This window comes from Myotis lucifugus, unplaced genomic scaffold (assembly GCF_000147115.1).
Source record: "Myotis lucifugus unplaced genomic scaffold, Myoluc2.0 scaffold_152, whole genome shotgun sequence".
Classification (NCBI taxonomy): Eukaryota; Metazoa; Chordata; class Mammalia; order Chiroptera; family Vespertilionidae; genus Myotis; species Myotis lucifugus.
This window is the reverse complement of record NW_005871200.1, coordinates 2,032,588-2,058,191: the sequence shown is the minus strand read 5'-3', so window position 1 is coordinate 2,058,191 and position 25,604 is coordinate 2,032,588. Positions and strand designations below refer to the sequence as shown.

General features: G+C 36.4%; 1 protein-coding gene across 4 annotated transcripts in view; it reads right to left on the bottom strand.

Annotated features, from left to right (window-relative positions):
- Positions 1-25,604, bottom strand: part of SLC35A1 (solute carrier family 35 member A1) — a 66,273-nt gene that overhangs the window by 39,561 nt on the left and 1,108 nt on the right. For 2 of the 4 annotated variants that reach the window (XR_002830847.1, XM_006095357.3), the window contains exons 2-7: positions 21,841-22,018; positions 6,705-6,864; positions 6,372-6,524; positions 4,078-4,144; positions 2,201-2,377; positions 1,631-1,765 (exon numbers count right to left, since the gene is read on the bottom strand). Coding sequence is in view for 3 of the 4 variants with exons in the window: in XM_006095357.3 (XP_006095419.1) it covers positions 1,631-1,765; positions 2,201-2,377; positions 4,078-4,144; positions 6,372-6,524; positions 6,705-6,864; positions 21,841-22,018 (870 nt within the window). In the remaining variant the exon portion in view is untranslated. Of the gene's footprint in view, positions 1-1,630; positions 1,766-2,200; positions 2,378-4,077; positions 4,145-6,371; positions 6,525-6,704; positions 6,865-13,781; positions 13,898-21,840; positions 22,019-25,573; positions 25,593-25,604 lie in introns of those variants that run through there. The other 2 variants (XM_014461393.2, XM_014461396.2) reach the window with 2 other exon arrangements.

Sequence of the window (25,604 nt, the reverse complement as noted above, 5' to 3'; positions counted from 1 at the left end):
AGGATGGATCAGAACTTCAATTGAAAGTTCACCCAAATCAGGTAAGAAAAATATCTAAAGGAGGGCCTATACCTGACACTTAAATGGTTGGCCTTAGAATAGTGCCTGTCACGTAGTAAGTAACTTTACCTGAAACAACCCTAGGAGGTAGGTGCTATTACCATTCCCGTTTTACATATGAAGAAACTGAGACACAGGTTAATAATTTCCGCAAGGTTGTACAGTTAATAAATGGCACAGGCAAAATTTGAGCCATCAATAATAAAAGCGTAGTATGCAAATCGACCGAACAACTGAACAGCAGAACCTTCCGGACGACCACCCTATGACACCAGGCCAGCCAAGGCAGGTGCAATGTGATTGGTTGGGGGCCCGGCCATTGCCCCACGAACACCCTGCAGAAGGAGGCCCAGGCCACCGGAACAATCAATCGGGGAGCTCCATGATCGCCCCAAAGAGAGAGGCCCAGGCCACCGACTGGCGGACTTCGGCAGGTAGGCGGGGCCTCCCTCTGCGGGGCACAATCTATCACCTCAAAGAGGGAGGCCCAGGCGGCACTGCAGCGGGGCCTCCCTCTGCAGTGGTGATCCATTATGGAGCTCCAGCCGGGTTGGTGGGCCTCCCTCTTTGGGGCAATCGATCAAAGGGCCCTGGCCAGATGGGCAGGGCCTACCTCTTTGGGGCGATCAACGATCAATCACAGGGCTCCTGCACTGTGGAGGGCACAGGCCAGGCTAAGGGACTCTCTCCTCCCCACCACCACCCAGTGCACCGGGCCTCTAGTACTATAAAATAGTTTTCTAAGATGTCTACAAGGTTGGTATTCCTCTACTTGCATTTATAACAGGAGTCAATTTTTAAATGAAATATAAACATGTTTCTTTTCAGTGTTGATATTTGACAAATTTTCCTCATGTATTATTAAATAAAATTATTATTACAGCATAAAACCCCCTTAAATGTTAAGTCAGCATCACTGCTTAAATAAGAAACCCAACTTAATGCTGGGTGTGGGCTAGGGACAACTGTATTAAAAGGACTAGCATAGTCCTATAGTAATGAATTTCATATCAGTTACATATTAAATGAAACAAAGATATCTTTATAAAAGAGAATAGAACATTTAGATTTGAATTGTAATTTCAAAACCAGTTTGCACCCAAGTCCAAAACAATTAGGAAGGTACAAACTAAGGGGGAAATGAAAGAATTTGTTCTTTACTCAAAAAGCCTTGCTTATTCTAATTCTGCTGAAAGTAATAAATTCCTAAAGTCCTTATACTTATTTCCTCATGTATCTCATCATAGTATATTCTCCCTGAAGCACTTAAGTTGTCTTATCTAATATCTGGGGAATTGGGAGGTCTTGCCTGTAAAAAAGCTTAACAGTAGCCCCCTCACTTTCATACAGAATGAGCACCCCTCAACTTAAGCTCTAGAACTATTTAAAAACACCTAAGTACTGCTGACCCATATTCCACACAACTATGAACTGCAGCACTTGTAGAATAAATTATAACGAAACTAGGAATTTCTGTAAAACACCATGACCATGTCACATTTAAAAGACAAATCAAGGAAATGAGAGGCTTTTCCATGTTAAAAACTTGAAAATACAAACTAAGACATACTTATCTGTAATCCAAACAGCAGCACTGAAGCTATGGTAGAAAGAACAATGGCTGCTGCTGCAGAAAAGCCTTTCATGATGTTGTCTGTGTACTTGACCACAACAGAAGTGTAGAGGCCTCCAACACTTGCGAGAACTTATATATAGAAAGAAAGAAAATGTTAATATGCTAATAAATGAAACATTCTATGATGGTAAGGAAATTTTCATCCTCAAAGGTGCCATGCTATTTTCCTTAGAAGCAGCCACCTGAGAGAGTTATATTAAAATTCAGCAATAGTTCCTACAAAACTGTTTTTCAGATGCCCAAAGGGCTATGTGGTCCACTACTAAATTGTACACATTTATTGCTAACACATTAGATAATTCTGATTAAGAAAGCAAGATTGCTTTGGTACAGCTATGCCACAAAATTAAGTCAATAAAACCAAAATTACAGTTTCAAACTAGTGTTCACAATATAAAGGAACAACTTTAAAATGCTATAAACGCTTTAAATAGACATCTGACTCTTTTTTTTTTTTTTTTTTTTAAAGGGTCTACCCAGAACCTTTGATTCCTGGATACTTACAGATGACAAACCAGACATAATATGTGTAACCATAGAAAAATCCTTTTTCTTTAATTTCAGCTCCATCTGACAAGTAGACGCCAACTAATGTCACAACAATCCCTGATAGATACATTTGAATGTTTCTCACCCAAAGGGAAGTGTCTGAACTCTTTAAAACTTTTTCAAAGTACACTCCTAAAAGAAAATTAGACATGCAAATATGAGACAAAGATATTATTAGAAATTAACTTAAAAAGAACTTCCTAACTCGCATTTAACAGGACTCTAAATTACTGTTAAGAACAGTTTCTGCCATTATTATAGCAGTAAGATACATCACAAAACTCTATTAATGCTAATAAAAAGACTTGCTTTGGTCAGCTGGAAAACTATACTTTTAGAGTCAATTATCGTAATCACATCCTTATAAAATCTGCCTATTAGTGAATATTCCCAGCTTTGCAAAGTAACCTGTACTGGGGATTTTTTCAGAGTAAGTAACACAACCAAAATGAAATTTTAATAGAACTTGCTGAGTGGAGCCATTTGCCTTTAAAGCAAGGCTCCCCAAGCCACATTCATACACAATGTCAGAAGGACCAAGAACTCTGCATTTTTCTGTGTTTGGGACGACCACAGCTTTTTTCAGATACTCTAAAAGAGCGCATGACACCTCCCCATCCACCCCCAATCACTACTGTAAGTTTTACTCTTGAAATGAACACATTTAACAAAGATATTGAAGATTTTAATTATAAATACCATGTGAATTAGAGATTTAGAAATCGCCACTGAAGTACTAACTAATCCACTAAAAATTCTAATGAAAAACAAGATTGATTTTGACAAACATATATTGGGAAGAGCCAGAAAATGGGGAAAAACATATAATTTCCATCTATGAATTTCCTATCTGGGAAAACCACTTAACTAGTGAGTGCTCAGTTATTCCAGTATAGAGGGATAGTAAGCCACTCACCATTTCTTCAACTGTTTATTAAGAAATTGAACTAACTAGATAGAATGTTGGACACAAACATTTAATTGTTCAAAGTAATGCTAAAAAAATCAAATAGTATATTATTTGGGGTGGGGGGGCAACACAATTGTTTCTAATTTGCTCATTTATACTAAGAATAAAAATTTAGCATGATGCTATCATTAGGTATGTTCCCAAATTTAGATATTCCCCTCTCATCAAATATCTTTTTTTATAATCAATATTTCACTTCCATATCCAGCTTACTTTCCTAGTCAAAAGAAAAAGCAGAGTCCAAACTCCTGAAATAACACAAATAGAAGTAAAGTCATATAGCTATAACTAATATACTCTTTACCAGAAAGAACTATCTCTAAAACACATTTTATTTCTTATGTTACACATTCATATACTGTCTCTTGATTGAGTGCAGAATGGCTGTCTCTACACAATTCCAGATTTCTTGTTTCGCAGGTCTACGCTCAACCACTGAGCCACGCTGGCCGGGCCCCAGATTTTTTTTATTTAACATGTTAGTGATTTTGATTCTTGTCCCTCCGTTTTTGGCTGTTACTTTATGTATTAAGTGTTCTGATACCCTCCACCCCACCCCTTTTTTCTCCCTGTTTAAGCAGAGGAAGAACTTGAAGTTACGAGGGAAAAACAAATACTGGGCTGGACTAAGAATGGTCAAGAACAAGTATATTCTTAAAGAACTGCAAGTATGAGTAAAGACTGAGGTCTGAACTGAGTTAAACACTACCATGCATTTATTGGAAAAATAGCTGACATAAACTAAACTATAGGTAAGCTTTAATGGAAATAAAATGTTATAATAAAACAAGATAAACTAAATCCCTATTTAAAGCTTGATATTTTTAAAATTGGGTAACAGTAAAATGCTTTTATGATTTACCTGCAAATCCTGAGCACAATACAGCAATAGCTATAGCGCCAAACCCTAAAAATGGATTCTGTTCCACCTGCAATAATAATGTTTTAAGTTATTTTTAGTGAGTAATAAATAGAATTCATCCAAGAGACCAAATAAATGAACACAAAAATTTGTGTTACAGTTTTACTTAAAGTATTTGCCATATTAGACACGGCTATTCTATAGTCCTAACTCTTGAAATAATACAAATAGAGATAAAGACATATAGCTATAACCAGTTATAGAATGGATACCCCCCCCCCCCAAAAAAAAAACACACAAATATAATCTTGATTTAACAAGTCTCTAGTATTTAGAACAAAGTTAATTAGCAAGTTACATCTCACACTGCTCAGTCAACATCTAGAGATAGTGTAAAGTTTTAGGACATAATGAGGAACGGTAACAGATGAATACATCTAGAAGAGAAATACAAGGAAGTATTGGGGCAGGAGGCAGGAATCGGGAAGTCTCTAGAAACCAAATTCTAGAAAGAAGCCACAAGGTTGTCTCAATGAGGAAAAAAGACTTGGAGAGGAAGGATGTGACACTGTCCTCAAACAGTCAGAGGGTATTATGGGAGATAGTAGGAATTTGAGTTATTCTGACAAGAACGAAGAACAATGAGGCAGTTACAGGAAGCTGTACCCTGTTTAAAGTAAAAAAGAACTTTCTAGAGCAGCGATTTTCAACCTTTTTCATCTCATGGCACACATAAACTACTAAAATTCCAAATCACACCAAAAAAACATAACTTTTGCAGATCTGACAAAATAATATTTTGATTCACTCACACCAGACAGCTATGGTTGTGTTGGCTGTTGTCTTGTTTTTTTGTTTTGTTTTGTTTTAATTTCAAAATCTTAGGTAAAGAGGTCAGTACCCCTGACTGAATAGTCAGGTATTGCATGTTTTAAAAATTCTTGTGGCACTGGTTGAAAATTGCTGCTCTAGAGGGATCCAAAAGTAGGATTAGCTGCCCTAAACTCTGCTTTAGTTTACTAAACTTTTCACATACATTACCTATGTGAGGTGGACCTAACATCTTTTCTAATGGTGTGAGGTATTAAAGTTCGCATTTAACTTTTAATTACATATTGGCCTATTTCCCAACAAATTTCTTTGAAAGTCTACAACTGAGTTCAATATGCAGTGCATGGTTGATCAGTGTTTTGAAATGTCACCAAGAATATGAGCATGTTTAAACATGTGAAGACAATAAATATTCATCTAAAACTCATTTTCTTGGGGGAGGGGCAGGGGAGAAATCTCTAGACTAGAAAGGAACTACCTAAAAAGGAACTGACTTCCTGTTTTTACAGGCTCTCCTTACATACCCAGCTGCCCTAAATTCCTAAAAGAACTTTCATTTATTAAAAGTTGAAGAGTCTTCCGTTGTAGAAAGAAACTAATGACTTTCAGAAAGTCATTCACTGGAGTTCCACTTCCTACAGCTCTTTAAGAAAATAACTGATTAAAGCGTATAACATTTTTAAAAATTCAGGTATGTACCTTAACATTTAACTCTTAGCAAACTAAAAGTTGTAAGTAAAGTACACATTTTGCCCTATTTTAGTTATCAATTATCAGTAAAAACTCTACCCTTTAATCTCTATGACTGACAGTGGGAGTATGTGCAGAAGGATAAAAAACTGCCCCGGCTGAGTGGCTTAGTTGGTTCAAGTGCCATCTCATACACCAGAAAGGTTTCAGGTTCTATTCCCAGTCAGGGCACATACCTAGGTTGGGGGTTTGATCCCCAGTCTAGCGCACATGATAGGCAATCGATTGTTTCTCTCCCCCCAGCCCTTCCTCATGTTCTAAAATCAATATACATATCCTCAGGTAAGGATTTTAAAAAGGGGGATAAAAAAACTGTGAAGTTGGGGGTACAGAGAAATGAAAACTAGATGGACAAAACCTTGCCCAGTGTTTCTGAGAAAATGTCTTAACGAGGCTTAAAAGTTCTGAACATACACACTTTGGTCACAATTTTAGTTACAGGTTATTTCACCTCTTTGGACTTCAGTTTTGACATCCATAACATTAAAGAACCTTCCATCTCAAACATTTATGCATATTCCCCTCTAAAAACAAAGAAAGCCAATAAATTATTTTATCCTTAGTAATACACTAACGGGATTTTAAAAGCCTATATATAGAGCAAATATTTTCAATCAAAGAAATATAATGGTGCTGTATTCATCAATGTGACTGAAGTATATAAGACATAGGAAGTTTTCTATTTTAGTTATGGTAAGCATTTTGTTTCTTACCATGACTTTCGTAGCTTGAGCTGGTTTCCACTGTACAAGTATAACTCCACCACACAGCATAAAAACTGAAATCCACTGTACTTTGCTGAGTGTCCGGTTTAACATTAAAACAGTACATAAAGCAGTACAAGGAATCTTCAATTGGTAGGTCACCTAGAAATAAAATAATGAATTAATGAACTTAACCTTAATCTCGGACACCACTATTTCTGATATCATTAGTAGAATTATTGAGAAAAACATTTGATAATGTGATAAAGGGTTAATAAAAATAATTTCACCATAAAAACATTTTTAAAGATTCTGCTCTCCATTATCATTTATTCCACTTACCTGGTACACTGCTGCATCCAGGTTGCTAAGAGCTAGGAAAGCCATGTTGTTCTGAACAGCATACACTAATGATGGCACACTTAACTTCATCAGTTCTTTGGGGCTCCCCAATACATTTTCTCTTAACGAAGTCTTGAATCTACCCAGACTACCAGTTTCTCTTTTAAAACAAAAGGGAGGAAAGGAGAAGGAGTTGAGGAAAATTAAAGAGCATCCTTTGGATAAGAATTCTTCACACATAGAATAGCTATATTAAGTCCATTGATGTTAATTTAGCAAAATTTATTCTGTCTTTATAATTTTCAACTAATTTTAGATTTTAAAAAATGCCAACAATTGCATAAAAGAAAAGCAGTTATAAGTTCTCTTCGGGAAAGTATGAAAACAGGTTTACCATTGTCAGCCTCTGATAAAAGTTCCAGGAGTTTTTGAGTATATTAAATAAATAATAAGACAGCAGGAAACCAGAAATGCTGACGATTACCTATTTAATTTAACCCCTGACACTTTAACTGCCATTACATCAAGTTCACCCTGATTATTTCTTAATCAGGTTGCATATCCATTTTTAAAGTTTTTTTTATTACAATAAATTTAAATTTTAAAAGAAAAAGGCTTTGGTAGCTATGGAAGTTACTTGGGATAGGAATTGATGGATTCAGGTCCATATCATTTGCAACTTAGCTCAGTGCTTATGAAGTATAGTGGACAATCAACTTTTAAGCATATTCTCATAAAACTCAAGTACCTATCTATAATTTTGCAGGAAATCTGTAACTAATACCAACAAAAACTATAATGAATATAAAGTTTACTACTTGACTGCATATTGATTATCCATGCTCTTAACTATTCTTATTTTTCCTCAGGAGGAACAAGATAATCTGGCTTATTTCTCCCATTGTAAATCATAATAAGCATCACACCAAAAAAAGTACTTTATCAAAAGGGCCTAACTACAATTCACAATATACTTAGGAGGACCATAATACTTTGTTGACCTGTTTCAACTCCAAGTTTAATACAGTTAACTTATTAGAATTGACAGTCATTAATTGATTTTTCTCCTACAAAAATAATCATCAATGTTCTAAGGGGGAGCAAAAAGTCCATAATGTTAAATTGACTACCTATACCTATCCAGTGTACAACACTCCAGCCCCCAAGACAATGCTTAAGTGCTTAATTAAGTAAGACAGGAAATTTGGCATAGGCCACGGAAACAAAAGATATCCTGAGTTACAGATCTTCCTCTGTTGCCAAATTCACCCTGCTCCAATGGTAAATCTATATGCTGAGAAGTAACACACATGGCTTGGTGGGAGATTGCAATCCATCCAGAGGAGGCAGAAAATACCAGAAAGGTCACTCTGAGAAATTTTACAGAGTAGGGGTTTCCAAGGATCTGAAGATGGGCCCTTTAAACATTTCACATTCTTTTTTAAATTACTTTTAGTGCAAATCTAAGGTGTCCTATATACTTTCTCAACATCTCAAAACAGAGTATAAAGAATTTTTCAAAGAATGCTTTCCCTCAATTATAAAATTGAAGAAAAAATTAAAGAGAAAATAATGAGGTCTAACCATCATTAACAAGGTGATGTATTAGAAAACATAATTCAACATTTTCCTTAATGTCATAATTCTCACTAGTAAGCAATTATATGATAGTAGAGAGATAAATCTTACAGATTTTGTGAAGTATAGAATACTGCTTTCACCGTACTTTCAATGCCCTTCTAAAATACTGACATATATTGACATATTCAGAGTGCTTCCCCAAGGAGCTAATGAGATGTACCCATCTGTACCCATTTCCCACATTCTACCTCCTTCCATGTCCACTGATCTCCCACCTACGACTCCCCAAACTCTAGTATAGTCACTATTTTTCCTTTCCCTAATCTGCTATGGGCAATACCATTTACCTTCACCCATTAGAGATACCCTAAGCCAGCGGTTCTCAACCTGGGGGTCGAATGACCCTTTCACAGGGGTCGCCTAAGACCATCAAAAAACACATATATAATTACATATTGTTTTTGTGATTAATCACTATGCTTTAATTATGTTCAATTTGTAACAATGAAATTGGGGGTCACCACAACATGAGGAACTGTATTAAAGGGTCGCAGCATTAGGAAGGTTGAGAACTGCAAGCCTTCAACAGCATCAAGTTAATTTTTGGCTAATGAGATAATACAGTTGATCTATCACTGGTACCCTTTTGCCTGTCGGAATATGGGCTACTTAACTATCTTATTGCTATTTCTAATAACCATACCTGCACCAACAATCAAGGTTGCTGTAGCCCCTTTCCTCCCTGTCACTTTTCTCCTTTCTTATCTCTTCTTCCATACTTTCCAGTTTTCACAAAAACATGGTGCGATGAGACCACCAGCCAGTCTGAGTACTCCTTTCCTTACATGTGACAAACCAGTAGAGAACAGTGTTTTGGATTAATCTTCAGATCTTTTGCTCTTCTGACTATATCTTTTGTTCAATGCTTTGGAGCTTCTACTTACTCACTGCCAGTAAGGTCTTAGCATCTTTTTCTGGTTCCTTTGCTAATGTGGACGTTTGAGAAGCCAAGCTATACCAAAATGCTAACTACTAGAATGCTCAAGTTTCACTGTAGTACCTCAGAATTACAGCAATATTATCCTATGTAATAAAAGTCTAGGTGGCGTAGCACGAGGTTGTCACAAGATGGCCGCGCGCACAGCGGAGGAGGGGCCCGGCGGCCACTCCACACAGTGAGGCCTGGGGGTCCCACGGCTCCGCCGGCAGGGGAGCAGTTAGGGGGCAATCAGGCAGGCAGGCAGGCGAGTGGTTGGGAGCCAGCGGTCCCAGATTGTGAGAGGGATGTCAGACATTCCCTGAGGGGTCCCAGATTGGAGAGGGTACAGGCCAGGTTGAGGGACATTCTTCCCCGCCCCCCTGCACGAATTTTGTGCACCGGGCCTCTAGTATAATTATAAAGTATTTTGAAAAAAGTTACAAAAAATGTCAGAGGATACTAAAAGAACTTGTAAAAAGAAAACACAAGCTCGGGAATAAAAGAAAAATAGGTATAAGAAAGAAGAATATGTAGGAATCAGTACACAGAAAGTTTTAAAGATGATAATTTCAGTATTAATCAGATTAAATCCTGCTTAATTTAACATATGTATTAATACAGCTCTGAAAGCTTATATTTAGCTTTACTCACTACAGTTAAAAAAAAAAGTAACAGCAATATATCTTCCAGAAAACACTAGTAATCATCAATCCTTTTACTATTTAGTAGACAAAAATAAATAATCAATTCTAAATATACTGCAGCCTTAAACATACTATAAAAAGTAAATAAAAACCAATGGCCATTTTTTTCTTCCATTTTCATGCCTTCATATTTACCCAAGTACCTTAATGAGTACCTTTTGTTAAAAACAAATTTATTAAATTTAACTCTGTAAATAGCAATGCTAGGTAAGAGAAAGAGCATGTATAGTCAAAAAGCATATACTAGTTTTCATAAACGTATTTCCTACTTGAACAATGTTAATTTTATCACTAAAACAAAATCTATGTGCAGCCTTTTGTTACCTGAAGAAATTGAGGCTCCATATTGATTGCAGAGAGATTCCAAGGCCTCCTCCCCTCCTAAATTTCCTATCAAATGCTGAAACCAATTCTTTCTGACCTATAGTTGGTCAAAAGTAGGCCTCATTCTTCCAGCTCCTGATCTGACGAGAACTACTAGGAGGCATAAAATCCTTGGCTAGGTTACCAAGGCACTGTGCTAAATGGAACACAGCAGAAGTTACTTATGAGCTTAAGAAATTTAAATCTTACTTAATTTCCTATCATCTGTAAAGTTAAGTATAATTACCTTACATAAAAGACTTAGGGGACCAGGTATAAAAACCAATAATGAGGTCATATGAGGACAAAAATACTCATATGAGGTACAAGACTTTTACTATCACATGTCCCTACACCCCTTATAAGCATGGATACAGCATGGATACAGAGAGGCAGTCAAAATGTAAACTCAGCAGGAGAAATAGAATAGGGCTGGATAATCTACAACATAAGTATTTGATAGCTACATTAATTAGTCTAGGTAATACTTGAAATAATACAAGAATTTCCTCCAGCCTTATGTGGATAGTAGCTCAAAGATTTAAGATACATGTGCTTTATTACTAAACACACCCAAAGTATATGTACATTTATACATCCTACTAGATTTATTTTATAAACTGTGGTGAATAGCAAACAATAAAAAGTTGACTTTGTTCTGGCAATGTGAAAGTGTTTTCATTTCCTTCTCTTCATAGCACAAAAGACTAAATCAAAACTGTCAGTTTTAATAGCTATGACAGGGTTTAATAAATCATACAAGTAACCAGTAATTTTCCTGTGAATTATAACAGTAATTAGTTTTATGAAGAACCAAAATATTTTAAATGTTATACTGTTTTATGTTTAAATGAGATTACAACTTAGAAATTGGTAACTTATAATTCAAATATTTTAGAAATTAACTATTCACATAAGAACGTTTACAACACCAAAATATTAATTTGCCCCCTCACCAAAACAGGATTTAATCGTTCCCTTCTCAATTTAAAAGTGATCTGATGTAATCATACATGTACACTACAGTGTATGTAAAAAGATAATTATTTCATTTTTGTAGTAGCAGAAGACTGGAAATAACCCAATGCCCATCAATAGAGACGCCTATATCTGACACATCCATACAATGGAAAACCATGCAGCTCTCAAAAAGAATGAGACAGATTTCTATGTACTGACATGGAACAATAATCTCTAAGGTAAATAAAGAGGAGCACAGTGTATACTGTGTATATATAGACACGCATATAACTAAAACTCACCAATTAAACCACATATACCTTAAATCTTATTTATCAAAGTAACTGTCCATTCATTATTCCCCATATTCCATTATGTTCTTGCAGTTCTAACTTATCTTCTCATTGAAATAAGTATATTTTCCATTCCGCAAATTATAAGTAAAATCAACAAGCATGGGAAAACCCAAATTAATTACTAACAGAAACTAAAAAAAACTGGTCAGTTTTTTTCATTACAAAATTACACTGAAGCAGAAAAAGAATAACCCAAGTATTCCAAACAGTCTATGTGCTCTAAAACTAAAGGCAAAAAGAACTATATACAAAAACTGAACTTGTTAGTAGGTTTGTTTTTCACATTGTATGTTAGAAATTCTAAATCTACTTATGTATTCTAGAATTGAGCAAATAAATATCTTGAGAATAATGGGAGCCAGACTCGCCACCACTGAAGAAGGGAACAAATATGAAAAAGGGGAAGGTTTAATCAACTCTGCAGTGTTGGATCAGAATTATAGGTATCAAACAATATGTAATTCACACAGTTACACACACAGACATATATATGTATACATATGTATACACAGATAGGTGTGTATATGTGCACATGCATATATTTCCTAGCTCTGTCTGCTGAGAGGGCCTAGAAGTAATGATACCCCAGTAGCAATAAGCACACCTAGTATCTATATTCTTGTTTTTAAGTACCATTCTGAAAAAAAAAAAAAAAAGGAACAAAGCTTCAAGGCTTCTTGGAGAAATGTATGGTTTCAGAGTTGGGGCAGGGAAAATCCAAGATAAGTCTTGACCATCTTGGCATGAAAAAAAAGATGGAGAAACTGTTCTAGATTAAAGGAAACTATAGATAGGGCAACTCGATGTAAACTGACTAATTTACTATTAAAGGACATTAGTGGGCAATTGGCAAGGTCATCTAAGGTCTGTGAATTAAACAGTATTGTATTGATGTTGATATTGTGTGATTATGTAAGAACTAGTGGCCCAGTGCACAGATTCATGTACACTGAAAGGAAATTAATTAGAAGAAATATTTTAATATCACTATTCGCCCTTTCTTTATAATAGAAGTGTCAGCCAAAATCACGATGGAAAATAACAGATCAAAACACACGCATGCGATTGACGCGAGAGCTTTATATGTATCATGCATACATGAGGCAACTTAGCCTTTTATATACATAGAATAAACTTGCTTAATTAGACCTGCTTTCTGATTTAGCTAAACTTTTTCCAGACCAGTGAACCACCCCAACTTCTCTTTCAGGTAATTGTCAGCAACACAGCAGTAAATATCAACACAAAGCAGATTATTATTGTAGATCACGCAGGGAGAACAAAGGCTAAAATATTTAACTGCAGCAGTGTTTGACTATATTCTGCACAGTGAGAAAACCTGAAGTCATTTTCAAGGTCCACCATTTCTTCTTTTCAGTCGGGTCAAGTTTCTAAACTTTCTAAATCTCCATTTTCCGGCTAATGAAAAGAAAATAGGATTCTACTGAGTATCTACCTACTTCAGGACTTCTGTGAAGATCAAATGAGATGAGGCACGGGAAAATGCTTCACAGACATTTGGTTAAAGTGTGAAATGTTTGCACCTGGCTATTAAGCAAGCAAGTCATGTTCCTGGGCTGAAGAAACTGCAAGGAGGTTAGTCGTTGCTAAGAAGAGGAAGCCAGGCGTTGCTATATGACATCATTACCCAGATGGACACTTAGCATATTAGCCTTTTATATATATAGATGTCCTGTTTTTAGGAAGTATGCCCTAAAGAATTTAGGGACAAATGGCATCTTGTGTAAAACAGTTCAGGAAAAATTATACACACAAATACAAATACATACATAGAAAGAATATAAAACATGAATGGTAAAATGTTAACATCTGGGAATAAAAAAAGAGAAAAAATAAAATTACTGAAAATCATTAAGATATTTAACAGTGCTATTAAGTGTTTATCTTTGTCTTAGTTAATAAAAAAAAAAAAAACCTGCTTAGTAATTTCACTAGAGATCAGGGAACTTGTCTTCTATTCCTATCACTGCAGTCACTTTCTAGATATTTTTGACAAATTATAACTTCCCTCAGCCTAAAGTTTCTCATCACAGATGATAAAATAATAGATACAGCTAAAGAGGTATGAGAATGAGATGAAAATTAGCTGTATTTACCTGTATGTTTCCCTCACCTGTTTTTAGGGGAGACAGGAAAGAACATTTTCTTAACACCATCACTCTGGCAGCCTGCCATTCTCAATAGCAACAGTCCTGAACGTCTGAAGGCAGCAAACTTAGTTGCTGCAATCTTAAAAGAGGAAGTTTGGCACTTTACATAACACGTTTTGACAGTGATTTAACAGTTGGTATCCTAGAGAGTAGTTACTTGCTCTCTAAAAGAAAAAGAAATTTGATATCTGCTCATTAGTTTCAAAACCTCGTTTTTCACAATAGCCCTCCCCAAAAAGAACATTCTTCTCTGGTTTTTCTAAGGAAATTTTAACTTAGGTTATATATTATAGCAATGATATATTTTAAGAATTTTCCTCATAATTTATTGCCCAGTTTTCTTGGAGATCTCACCAAGGTATGCATTTCTCTGCCTGAAAGAGGTGTTTTTACTTTTTTTCTGAAGAAATATAAATGAAGTCTGTGATCTCTGTTCCCCAATATATATCAGGCACTCCTCACTGAAGCAAGTCTATATCTCTTCTAAGAAGCTAAAAATCCTAAATACATCAGGGAAAAGATTTTCAAGTCAATTCTGTTTATAATTTTTTAATTAGTTCTTTTTAAAATATTATAAATAAGTAGGGCAGAAGAAAGATTTGCAATTAAAATTAAGCTATCATCATGCAGTGTTTTGGCAAGCCAGCAATACCATGCAGCTTACAAAGGTCTTACAATCTGATAATGTGAACGTTAGGGTACTCATGCCTCAGGGATGCAGTTCTGCTACTCCTACCCCAGGTACGGGGAAAAGAGAAAGAACCAAAGAGAATAGGTGTCAGCCATTTGACCTAGATTGCAATTGTGAGTTCTGTCCAAATAGGATTCTGTAGGTATAGAAACTCTGGGCCACTTCCAAGCCTGACAGAGACTGACCTTTCACTGGGTCTGGAACCTTGATGTTACATTTGATTAGGTAACATTCATTAGCCAAAGATTATATTAATTAGTCCCTTTCTAGGCTCAAAGTTCTCACACTAGAGAAGAGTAACTAGGCAGACCTCAGGCCTCTAAAGGCTCACCAGGATCCCTGGAGCTACAACTGCCTCTGCATAAATTCATGGCAACTCAAGATTCTAATTTGCCTAATCTGGGCCCTTGAGTGAAGTTATCCTTAAACCTATCCTGCTTAATTTAACTCAAAATTATTGGACACTGCTTCATATCAGACTGTTATTTCTTAAGCTTTCATTTGTCTAAACACTGCAACTATTATTGTATGTCCTCTTTATATTCTGTAGTTTCTGGTTATACTGTACAGAAAACAATACTCTTTAATGTATACGGGGTCAAAGGACATTGAAAATGATACTTTTACGAGATCACTCTTTTAACAATCTTTTAATCCTGAGATTAAATACTTTCATGTGGTAAGGACTCCCATATTTATTTTTCCAGCCCAGACCTCTGTTGTGTGTGCCTATTCTGTACCTATTTTTCCATGCCCACTAGGATGTCTCAGAGGCATTAAAATTTTACATTATACCTACCCCAAATTAATTGTCGGTATCACCTTCCCTCAAAGCTGCTTTTCTTCCTGTCTCAAAAAAGAAAACACAAAATCTCTATTTACCTACTCTTCTATACAAAGGAAGATATGATTCTTCACACCTCCCTCACCCTCGTCTATTGCAGTTGATCCTCATTAGTCATGGATTCTGTGTACAGGTCCTCGGGTTACGTCGGAGATCCATTCCTACATAAGCACCTGCTTCACTCACATGGAGCACATACAAAGCAGTAATGAAGTGAAACAGTAAAAAAAATTAAAAGAAAGATAATTCCTGACCTTTACTTGTGGAAATAAATAATAAAAAACATAAAGCACATATGTACATACGTCAAAATGACAGAACTTTTTTTATAAATAAATGGAAGATGGCAACATAACCACAAAACAACATACATCGAGTCCGATGTAACCCGAGGACCGTCTGTATGTGAATCTGCCAATTTGCTAAAATGTATTTGTGATCCCAGAATCGATCCTCACAGCACTTTCAGTCATCAGTGGAATGTAGAGTTGCAAAAACGTTCAGTGGCCTGATGCTCACATTTCCAGCTGAGGTAAAATAAAGGCAATACTCTGACTTCTTATTTCAGCTCATACTGTAAACAAGCACAGTCTATTTAGTGCCAATTTTTTTTCTATTTTTGTGCTTTTTTTTTTTTTTTTTTTGGTGATTTTACTATTTAAAAATGGCCTCCACGAGTAGTGCTAGAAAGTGTAGTGCTCCTTAGTGCAAGAAGGCTGTTATATGCCTTAGAGAAAAACACATTAGGTAAGTTTTGTTCAGGTATGAGTCTAGTGTTGTTGTCTGTGAGTTCAATGCTAATGAATCAATAATATATATTGCGAATCCGTGCGCAAGTAGCTCGCCGCCACTTGCCTCAGCTGGCCACCCCGCCCACCGCCGCTCATCGCTCTCCACCGCACATAGCTCTCCACCACACATAGCTCGCTGCCTCACCCTCCTGCTGTTCAGTCGTTATGTGACAGCGCCCCGACCAATTTGCATATTACCCTATTATAAGTATAGATAAGGTGTCTTTAAACAGAAACACACATAAAACAAGGTCAAATAAAATCCAAAATCCTTCACAGGCCCATAGGGTTGCTCTTGATATCCTTCTGATCTCTCCTCCTTTACTCCCCTCTCACAATTCTCCAGACACACTAATTCATTATTCTTTAAAACTGAGGGACTTAACACTCTTCTCTTTGACTTCTCTCTGCTCTTTTCTTGTCTATCTTCTACTCAATCTTCAGGTCTTAGTTTAAATATAATATCCTCAGAGGGAAAGCCCTCCAATCCAAATGGAAGCCCTCTATTATAGTTACAGCATCTTCTACTTCTCCTTAACAACACCAATTTATTATTAGCTTAAGTATCTGATTCTCCACTAGATTATAAGTTCCATGAGGACAGAACTATGCCTTCTTAGTTTTCAGCTATACTTCTTACATCTGGAACAGTGTTGAGCACATGACTGGGGCTTAATAAATGAATGAAACTGATTATCCCATTACATCTTTTTAATAATATATTGAAATAGATATAGCATGACTATATGCTTAAAATGTGTGGAGGGAGTGAAACACCTATTATTTGGATGTGGCAGTGATATGTTTCTCTGTAAATGAACCTTAATTATAAGCAAGACACTATGAAATTCAAATTTATTGAGTCTCTGCCATCTCCACATAGTATAAAATGATGTGCACTTATTTTAACAATTAGCCAAGACTACACATATTACTGAGTAAAGAGTATTACTATGGAGACCATACTAAATAAGCAGCCAAACAAGTTGGTCTATAATGAGGTAAAGCTTTGCATAGCTCAGATAAAGTTCTGCAATGATATGCGAATCAGTCTACGGCCATACCACCCTGAACGCACCCGATCTCGTCTGATATGCGAATCAACTCGATAAAGTTATACCTTACCATAGGTTAAAGTGGAAAGAAGAGAAAAATAATTTACTCCCTTCAATAGTTTTCTCCATTTAAATAGCAGTTCCAGTTTATTTCCCTTTTTCTGTCATTCTCTAAAAATTTGAAATAAAAATTCAGTAATATTTTATCTAATTTTTACATTAACTTTATTTTCCTGGGAACATAGAGGAAATTTATTATTTTAATCATCAAAAAGTTTTTTTCCCTGTATTTTCTTCTTTGAAGAGGTTTTTCAAATTCTAAACCTTTTGTTATTTCTCATATAATTCTTTCACATTCTCCCACAATATCCTGAAATGGTTATCCTTTCTCAAAGATGGTGACAGTATTGCTCCTACTATGAAAACAAAGATTTTTTATAAAGTCTAGTCTCATAGAAAGAATTAGCTGTATAGAAAGAATTAGTTTAACACTGTGGTAAAGAATTTTCAAACAGATATAAATTCAAAAATATGAAATCAACTTCGGTTAGCTTTATGTATAACAAATCAACTCAAAAATTTTTCAGTAACAAATATTTTTGATATTTAGAAGTTTCTCCATCACAGCAAATAAAGCACTGGCAGCCAATATGTGTTTTTTAAAAACTATATAATATCCTACTTGCCTTTGAAACATATTTTTTAATTACCAATTTTAATGTGAACAAGAAATGACGCATGGAGAACGTCTGGAAAATCTTTTACTTTGTTGCAAATGTCACACCAAGAAATAGAAAAGACACATATAAAGTTCTAAACTCTTTAATTTGTTGCAACTCTTACCTGTTCGATTCACTTAGTGGCCCAGTCATAGTCCAGCCATGTATTTTATTCATCTTTTCCCTATTTCAAACTGCTCCAGGTGAATTATTATAAGCCAACTCGCCTCTCAAGATCTACGATCAACTTTCAACATTTTTACTGGTTATCTTTCCCAAACTGGTAGCTATGCTTTAGTTTCATTAAATCAATCATCAGATAGTGCTGAAAAAGCAATCACAATGTTCTTCCATTTCAGTGTGTAGCTACCAATCTGTGACCTTATAGGTTGAAATAATTCTCCTTTATCTTTATTCCAAGAAATTAACATTTTCACAGATACCCTCTGGAAAGTAAACTCTTTGTTCCAATAAATAAAATATTTTTTGTTATGAATAGCAGGTATTCAGTTTCTGCCAATGTGTTTTTGAAGAAGTGCCTGATAATTTACCAACATATTTCTCCATAAAAAATCATATTCACTTTAAAATCCAGTAATTTCAAATATATTTCACTTTTTTCATTGTCTATAAATTTTTTCCCACTTAGAAACTCCTTGTGTTTAAAATATTTTGAATGGCCCTGGCTGGTTTGACTCAGTGGGTAGAGTGTCGGCCTGCAGACTGAAGGGTTCTGGGTTCGATTCCAGTCAAGGGCATATGCCCGGGTTGCAGGCTCAAATCCCCAGTGGAGGCATGCAGGAGGCAGCCTATCAATGATTCTCTATCATCATTGATGTTTCTATCTCTCTCTCCCTCTCCTTTCCTCTCTGAAATCAATAAAACTATATTTAAAAAGAAAGAAAACAGGCATTGACCAAAAAAAATTATTCACTTAAAAAAATGTTTTGAATGATTCTTCTTCACAGCCAAGTTTTTGTTAGCCATATCATGTGAAATGCCAACCACCAAAACTCTGTATATCATAATTCCTTCATTTTTCCTGATTGTCCCTGGTCTTTGTGTACTTTGCAGGTAAATGTTCACAAAAGAGTCTCTACATTATGCTGGTGACGGAAACAGCAACTAATTATTGATGATGATGCTGATTAAGTATAGTAATTGGTTTTCCACACTTGTTATTTCAATACCATTATTTGACTTGTCTGGGGAGTTTTAGAAATTTGTGTGCTATATCTATATATCTATATCTATATCTATATCTATATCTATATCTATATCTATATCTATATCTATATATCTAAAAGCCTAAGTGACTGGCTGATTGGCCAATAGCTATAACACGCACTGACCACCAGGGGGCAGATGCTCAACACAGGACCTACCGAGCTGTGGTCACTTGGCAGCAGTGGTACTCCAGTGACGCACCCAGAACCAGAGGAGAGAGCCTGATTCTGGGGTGCGTCACCCAAAAACTGCCCTCTTGCAATCCGGGATCTCTGGGGGGGATGTCAGAGAGCCAGTTTCGGCCCAACCCCGCAGGCCAGGCCGAGGGACCCCACTGGTGCATGAATCTGTGCACTGAGCCTCTAGTTTTTATATAATTTCAAAAAAAGTTTCCACAAAACAAACTATAACTGACCATACCCATAACACTGAATAGCTGAAAAATAAGAAATACTACATACCATAAAACATCAAAATAGAACAAAGTCTGTGCAGGTGGGTTGGCAGAAGACTAGCCTAACTGCTAAGTTACACCAAAGGCCTCATTGCTTTTTTCTGCACATTGGTTTTTTTAAAATTCTTAAGAGTCACAAAACAACTGAACCATAATTTGATTTTACAGTTTAAAATGCCTCATTTCATGCTTAACAGTCCTATTTCAATCTTGAGTCCCCAAGGAAATTAGGAAATAAAGAGAAGAAATGTGTTCCCCTATCCTTCTTCTTCCAACAACCCTATATTTGTCTTAAAAGAAGTTAGACCTTAAGATTTTGTTCATTTAAGTCACTCTTAGGTTGTTATATGGAAACTATCCTGAAGTTTTAAACATACAGACTTTTGCCTTTGGAACACTTACTTTTTAAAAAAAGTATATTTTTATTGATTTTCAGAGAGGAAGGGAGAGTGAGAGAGAGAAACATCAATGATGAGGGAGAATCAATGATAGGCTGTCTCCTGCATACCCCCTACTGAGGATCAAGTCAGCAACCCAGCATATGCCCTTGACCAGAACTGAACCTGGGACCCTGCAGTCTGCAGGCCAACGCTCTATCCACTGAGCCAAACCCACTAGGGCTAAAACACTTTTTTAATTGATTTCAGAGAGGAAGGAAGAGAGAGAGACAGAAACATCAATGATGAGAGAGAATCATCGATCAGCTGCCTCCTGCACACCCCACAGGGGATTGAGCCCACAACCCAGGAATGTGCCCTTCACCGGAATCGAACCCGAGACTCATCAGTCCACAGGCCGACACTCTATCCACTGAGCCAAACTGGCTAGGGCTGAAACACTTATTTTTAAAGGCACAATAAGGCCTCTCATTTAGCTGACATTATCCAAAATGAAGAATCTTTTAATGAAAGCCAAATATCAATAAAAATAAATCTTGTTAAGTAAGAAACTGAAAGGTCTGAGATTTTACCTTACTTTCAACCTAACAAGTTAGGCTGCCTGTAAGATATATTTTAAACTCAAAAACAATAAAACTTTCTACCTTCTGGCCTGAGTTACTTTCCTGTTCTTTTCTCCCTCCCCAAGCCATGTTTACAGTATTTTTCCCCACATGATTATTTGTAATCATATGTGTTTACTGATTTTCCCTCTTCTACTAAACCTAAGTTCCAAGCAAGCAGGAACCCTATCTATTTCATTCACACCTGTACATTCAGCACCTGTTATAAAACTGTCACATAGAAATCACTTAATAATCATGTTAAATGAAATTTAAATGTAATTTTTTCTACCTAAACTCTGACACATCCTATTCTGCATTGGTTCCCCACTCATATCTCGAAACCTGTAGGAAGTCTCACCTGCTCACATGACCCAGATGGGCTCACATATCATCAATCTTTCCCTAAGTAATTTCCTACAAAATGTTATTTCATTCTCACAACCCTGTATTTTTTTCTCCCATTAAATTAGGAAGAAACTAAAGCTTAGAGAGGTAAGAAATGCATGTAAAGTCATAATCCCAACGAGGCTAGGATGAAAATTAGGTGTCTCACTCCGAAGTCCCTATTCTTAATCCTCTTTTACACTGCATCCTTAGCTAAAATGATTCTCATATGATGTTATTTGATTCCAAGCCCAGTGCTGCCACATATTAACAGTGTAATATTGAGGACCTCAGATGCTGTACAAGTAAAATAGGGGTAATTGTAGCACTTATCTACAAATATAAAGGTTAAATGACATAATGAAAAGCACAATGCACAGTGCCGAGCACTTAACACAGAAAACACTCAAGAGATGTTCACTATGATCATCATTATAATCCTCTAAACAGGTCAGCAAATTTTTTCTGGTAAAGGCCAAATAGCAAATAGTGTAGGCTTTGTGAATCATACGGTCTCTGCTGCAACAAAGCAGGCAGCACGCTGGATTTGGCTCAAGGTTCTCCAACTCCTTGGCACTACTCATATCTAAGGCTGGTTAATTCTTTGTTTGTTGTGTATGGCTGTCCTGTGCATTATAGGATGTTTAGAAGCATCCTTTGTCTACCCACCACATGCCAGTAGCAACCCCCAAGTTGGGACAACCAAAAATATTTCCTGGGGAGCAAAATCGCAAGTTGAGCAATACTGCTCTACAGCAATCAAACATAAAAATGTAGCTTGATTTTTTTTTCTAATAATGAAAATACCTTAAGTGGAAAAAGAACTTAATTCATTAAAAAGTAATTATACTCACTTAGCTAAAATTCCCACACTTAGCAATAACTTTATAACTTCTGTGATACACACGGCTGTGGTTGAAAAGTAGAGTTCTTTGTCTGATGTCCTTGTGTATCTTAAAGCTATGGTATACGTTGCAGCCACCAGGGTCATCACTGTCAAGCAGTATAACTTGAATAATAAGCTGACATTTTCTGGAAAATATGTGCAACGAAGATATTATTTAGTAGACAATATCAATGTATATAAAAGTTAATCAACATTATACATCAAAATGCCTTCCAACTTCAAGCACAAAATAACTTTTTAAACCCATATTTAAAATTTACTTTAAAGCAATACTTTCCACTTATATAAACATAAACAAACACACATACACAGAACACAGTGAGTTTGAATATCAACTGGTTAAGCACTGATTTTGTTCCTGGGAATGCCTCAATTGCAAGACTGACTCTAGTTTGGGATGTTATAAATTACCTATCTATAATAATCTATATTAATAAAAGCATAATATGCTAATTAGACCGGACAACCTTCTGGACGAAGCCGCAGTGGCGGGGGCCGAGGCAGAGGCAGCCACCATGGCGGTGGGGGCCAAGCCCCTTGCATGAATTTCGTGCATCGGGCCTCTAGTTTTATAATCTTTATAACTCAAACTTATGAAAACAATTATAGCAATTTATATCCTAAATTTAAAGACAGCAGAAAGAAAAACAAAAAGGACTGAGTGATAAAAATGGAGCTTAATATAAAATTTATCATATAATAAAAAAAACAAATCATGTAGCCTCTTGTTTCATAGCTTTATGCACAGAAAAATACTTCATAACTCAAAAGAATAGTATTAAGAATGAAGCCCTATAAAACTGGGAATGTTGGATATGTACAACTTATAAACACTCAATTTAAGAACTGCTTGCAAGTATATGTGCGCAGCAGCCATCACTCGGGCACCAGGGTGGGTCCAACAACCTCCATAAAGCCCAGGCACTGGGGTACCACGTCTCCCTCACACTTCCCTCCTTACTTCCAGCCCTGCTCTGATCCTGCCACCACCCAAGGCTCAAACTATTTGTACTTTCTTTACAAACCTCCCACCTCTCATCCTTAACCTTTCAAAGCTTCAGGCTCAGGTTACACAAGGGTCAACAACATTTTTCTGAAAAGCGCAAATAGTAAATATTTTAGGCTTCTCACCCTACCAGGCAAAATCACGAATAGCATGTAACATAAGAGAAAACAAATTTTTTGACAAATTCAAAATATAACAATTGAGTACAATGCTTTATAATATACGTCTGCTATTGAGAACAGAATTATTTCGAGGGGTAACATTTTGCTTCATTGGTCTTCAGAATTACTGCTCCATCAAATCAATTGCAACTGTTCATCTGTAAAAACCATGGGCTGTACAAAACCAAGTGACAGGCTGGATTTGGCCAGTGGGCCATACTTTGGCAGCTGGATGAAGAATCAGTCACCCCTCTGGACAGGGGCGACCCTGGGCTGCTACTGTAACTACAATATGCACTAAGTATGCTTTTGTTCACTGCTTTGGGAGCCTAACCACAATTCAAAGATGGCTTTCATAGGGAAATAAACCAGGAGTTACATATGTGAGGCAGAAACCTTCAAGGTTACAGGTTCTTCAATATAAATATTTCCCTGGGGGCAATTAAAGAATTATTTGTAAATTATAGACAATTTTTAAAATTATATCAGTTATTAACTAAAAAGTAATGTGGTAGAACAAAAGAAATAGAGCTTATATCTGCCTAAACTTTCTTTCCAAAAGATCTGAGCCAAAAAGCAATGTCTATGTGAAAGGAAGTGAAGATCACTACAATACTTCCTTTGTTTTAAAACTTTCCCTAATCAAGGGAAAAGTATATAACTGCAAAAATAAACAGCAATAACCTTTAGTTACTCAATAAATGAGAAAGCACTTCCCATCTTCTAGATTAGGGGGGAGCAAACTACATCTCATCTCTCATTGTTATACAGCCTGCAAGTTCAGAACAATAGTTGGAAAAAATTTTTAAATAATCTTTTGTGACACAAAAATTATATAAAATTCAAATTCCATATCCATAAATGACTCACTATTGGAACACAGCCATGCTCATTTGTTCCCACTTTTTTTTTTTTTTATTGATTTCAGAGAGGAAGGGAGAGGGGGAGAGAGAGATAGAAACATCAATGATGAGAGAGAATCATTGACCAGCTGCCTCCTGCATGCCTCCTACTGGGAATCAAGCCTAAAACTGGGGCATGGGCCCTTGACCAGACTAGAACCCAGGACCCTTTAGTCCGAAGGCTGACGCTCTATCCACTGAGCCAAACCGAATAGGGCTGGTCCCACATTTTTGCCCTGCAATGCAGAGTTGACTAGTAATGACATCCAGTCCTTTACAGGAAAAAAACTGCCAACCCATGTCCTAGAATAGATTATCAATACTTCCAGAAATAACAGAGGTTGGGACTGCCAAACTGAAAACTATCCCAAAAGCAACATAGTGAATGCTTGAACACGAAGCCAAATATTTATAGCCTATAAGTATAATGAGACCTACAGTTATCATTGCCATCAACTGTGAAAGTATACCTATTTGCACATTTATACAGGAATATATATGACATTCTTGAAAATAACTACTGCTCTAAATGGAAGAGCAAACAATTCAGACATTTATAAAATATATAGGGCTTGGTATGGAATACTTAAAAACATAAACTTTAAATAAATACTTAATGCTTTTAAGCATTATTTTCTCTCATTTCAGTTTAACATTGGATCAAAATAGTTCTTCACTCCATTCACAAATTCTCCAGGATGGAATTTCAATTACTAGCAATTTCAAATTTTCAAGGTAAAAATCAAAAGTTCATGTCATGTACTCACTGTAAATTCTGCTAAGTATTCGCATTGTGCCCAAGGCCTGTAACTATAAACCTAGCCCACAACTCAGAGTTGGCACACTGGCACATTAGCACATCTGCATTGGTTTCCGTTTCCCAAAGTTCCCATTCGCTCCCTCACATTATTTGTTTCTGTGTAGACTAATGTTCCCCAAAAGAAATGTACGGTTTGAAGTGGTTTTTGTTTTTGTTTTGTTATATTTTACTATATTTTAGAGTGGGGATTATTTTTAATGCCTGAGAACTTGGAAGTTCTAGCAAGTTCCAGATAAATCTTTGGGAATATCCGGAAGCTATAGCAACTGCTTTTCTGTTAGGATTACATGTTTCTAGATTGCATAAGAGATCTATAACATGACCAAGGCACACGAATATGTACTGACAACAGCCCAACCAATAAAATGTTACAACTATTTCAGATAATGACCTGGATTCCTTTAAGTTTCACTCATTACTCTTGCTGTTCCCATCCTGTTAATTATCAAAACAATTCTGTCTTTCTCCCTCTGTTTCCTGTGCTGTGCTGTTTGTTTTTAAGGCTCTTAAGGTTGGACTGACTTGAAATGGGAACATGCATAAAAGCAGCATAAGGAACTACAGGCAGTCATCCTGGGCAGGGCTAAATGATAAATGCGGGCTCCCCAACCAGGAAAGGAATCTGGCACCCATGCAAAAGGTACTCTTTAAATATTTGTTCGACATGTACTCAGAGATGAAGCCAAGTGCTCTATGGGGAAGGGTGTCACCCGACCCGTCCCGGGCCACCGCTCGACCGCCCTAACTCACCCACAGCAAAGCGGGAAAGCGGCGGAGTTCTTCCCACTCACCCTCAGGAGGCGGCCATCAGTCACTCAACAG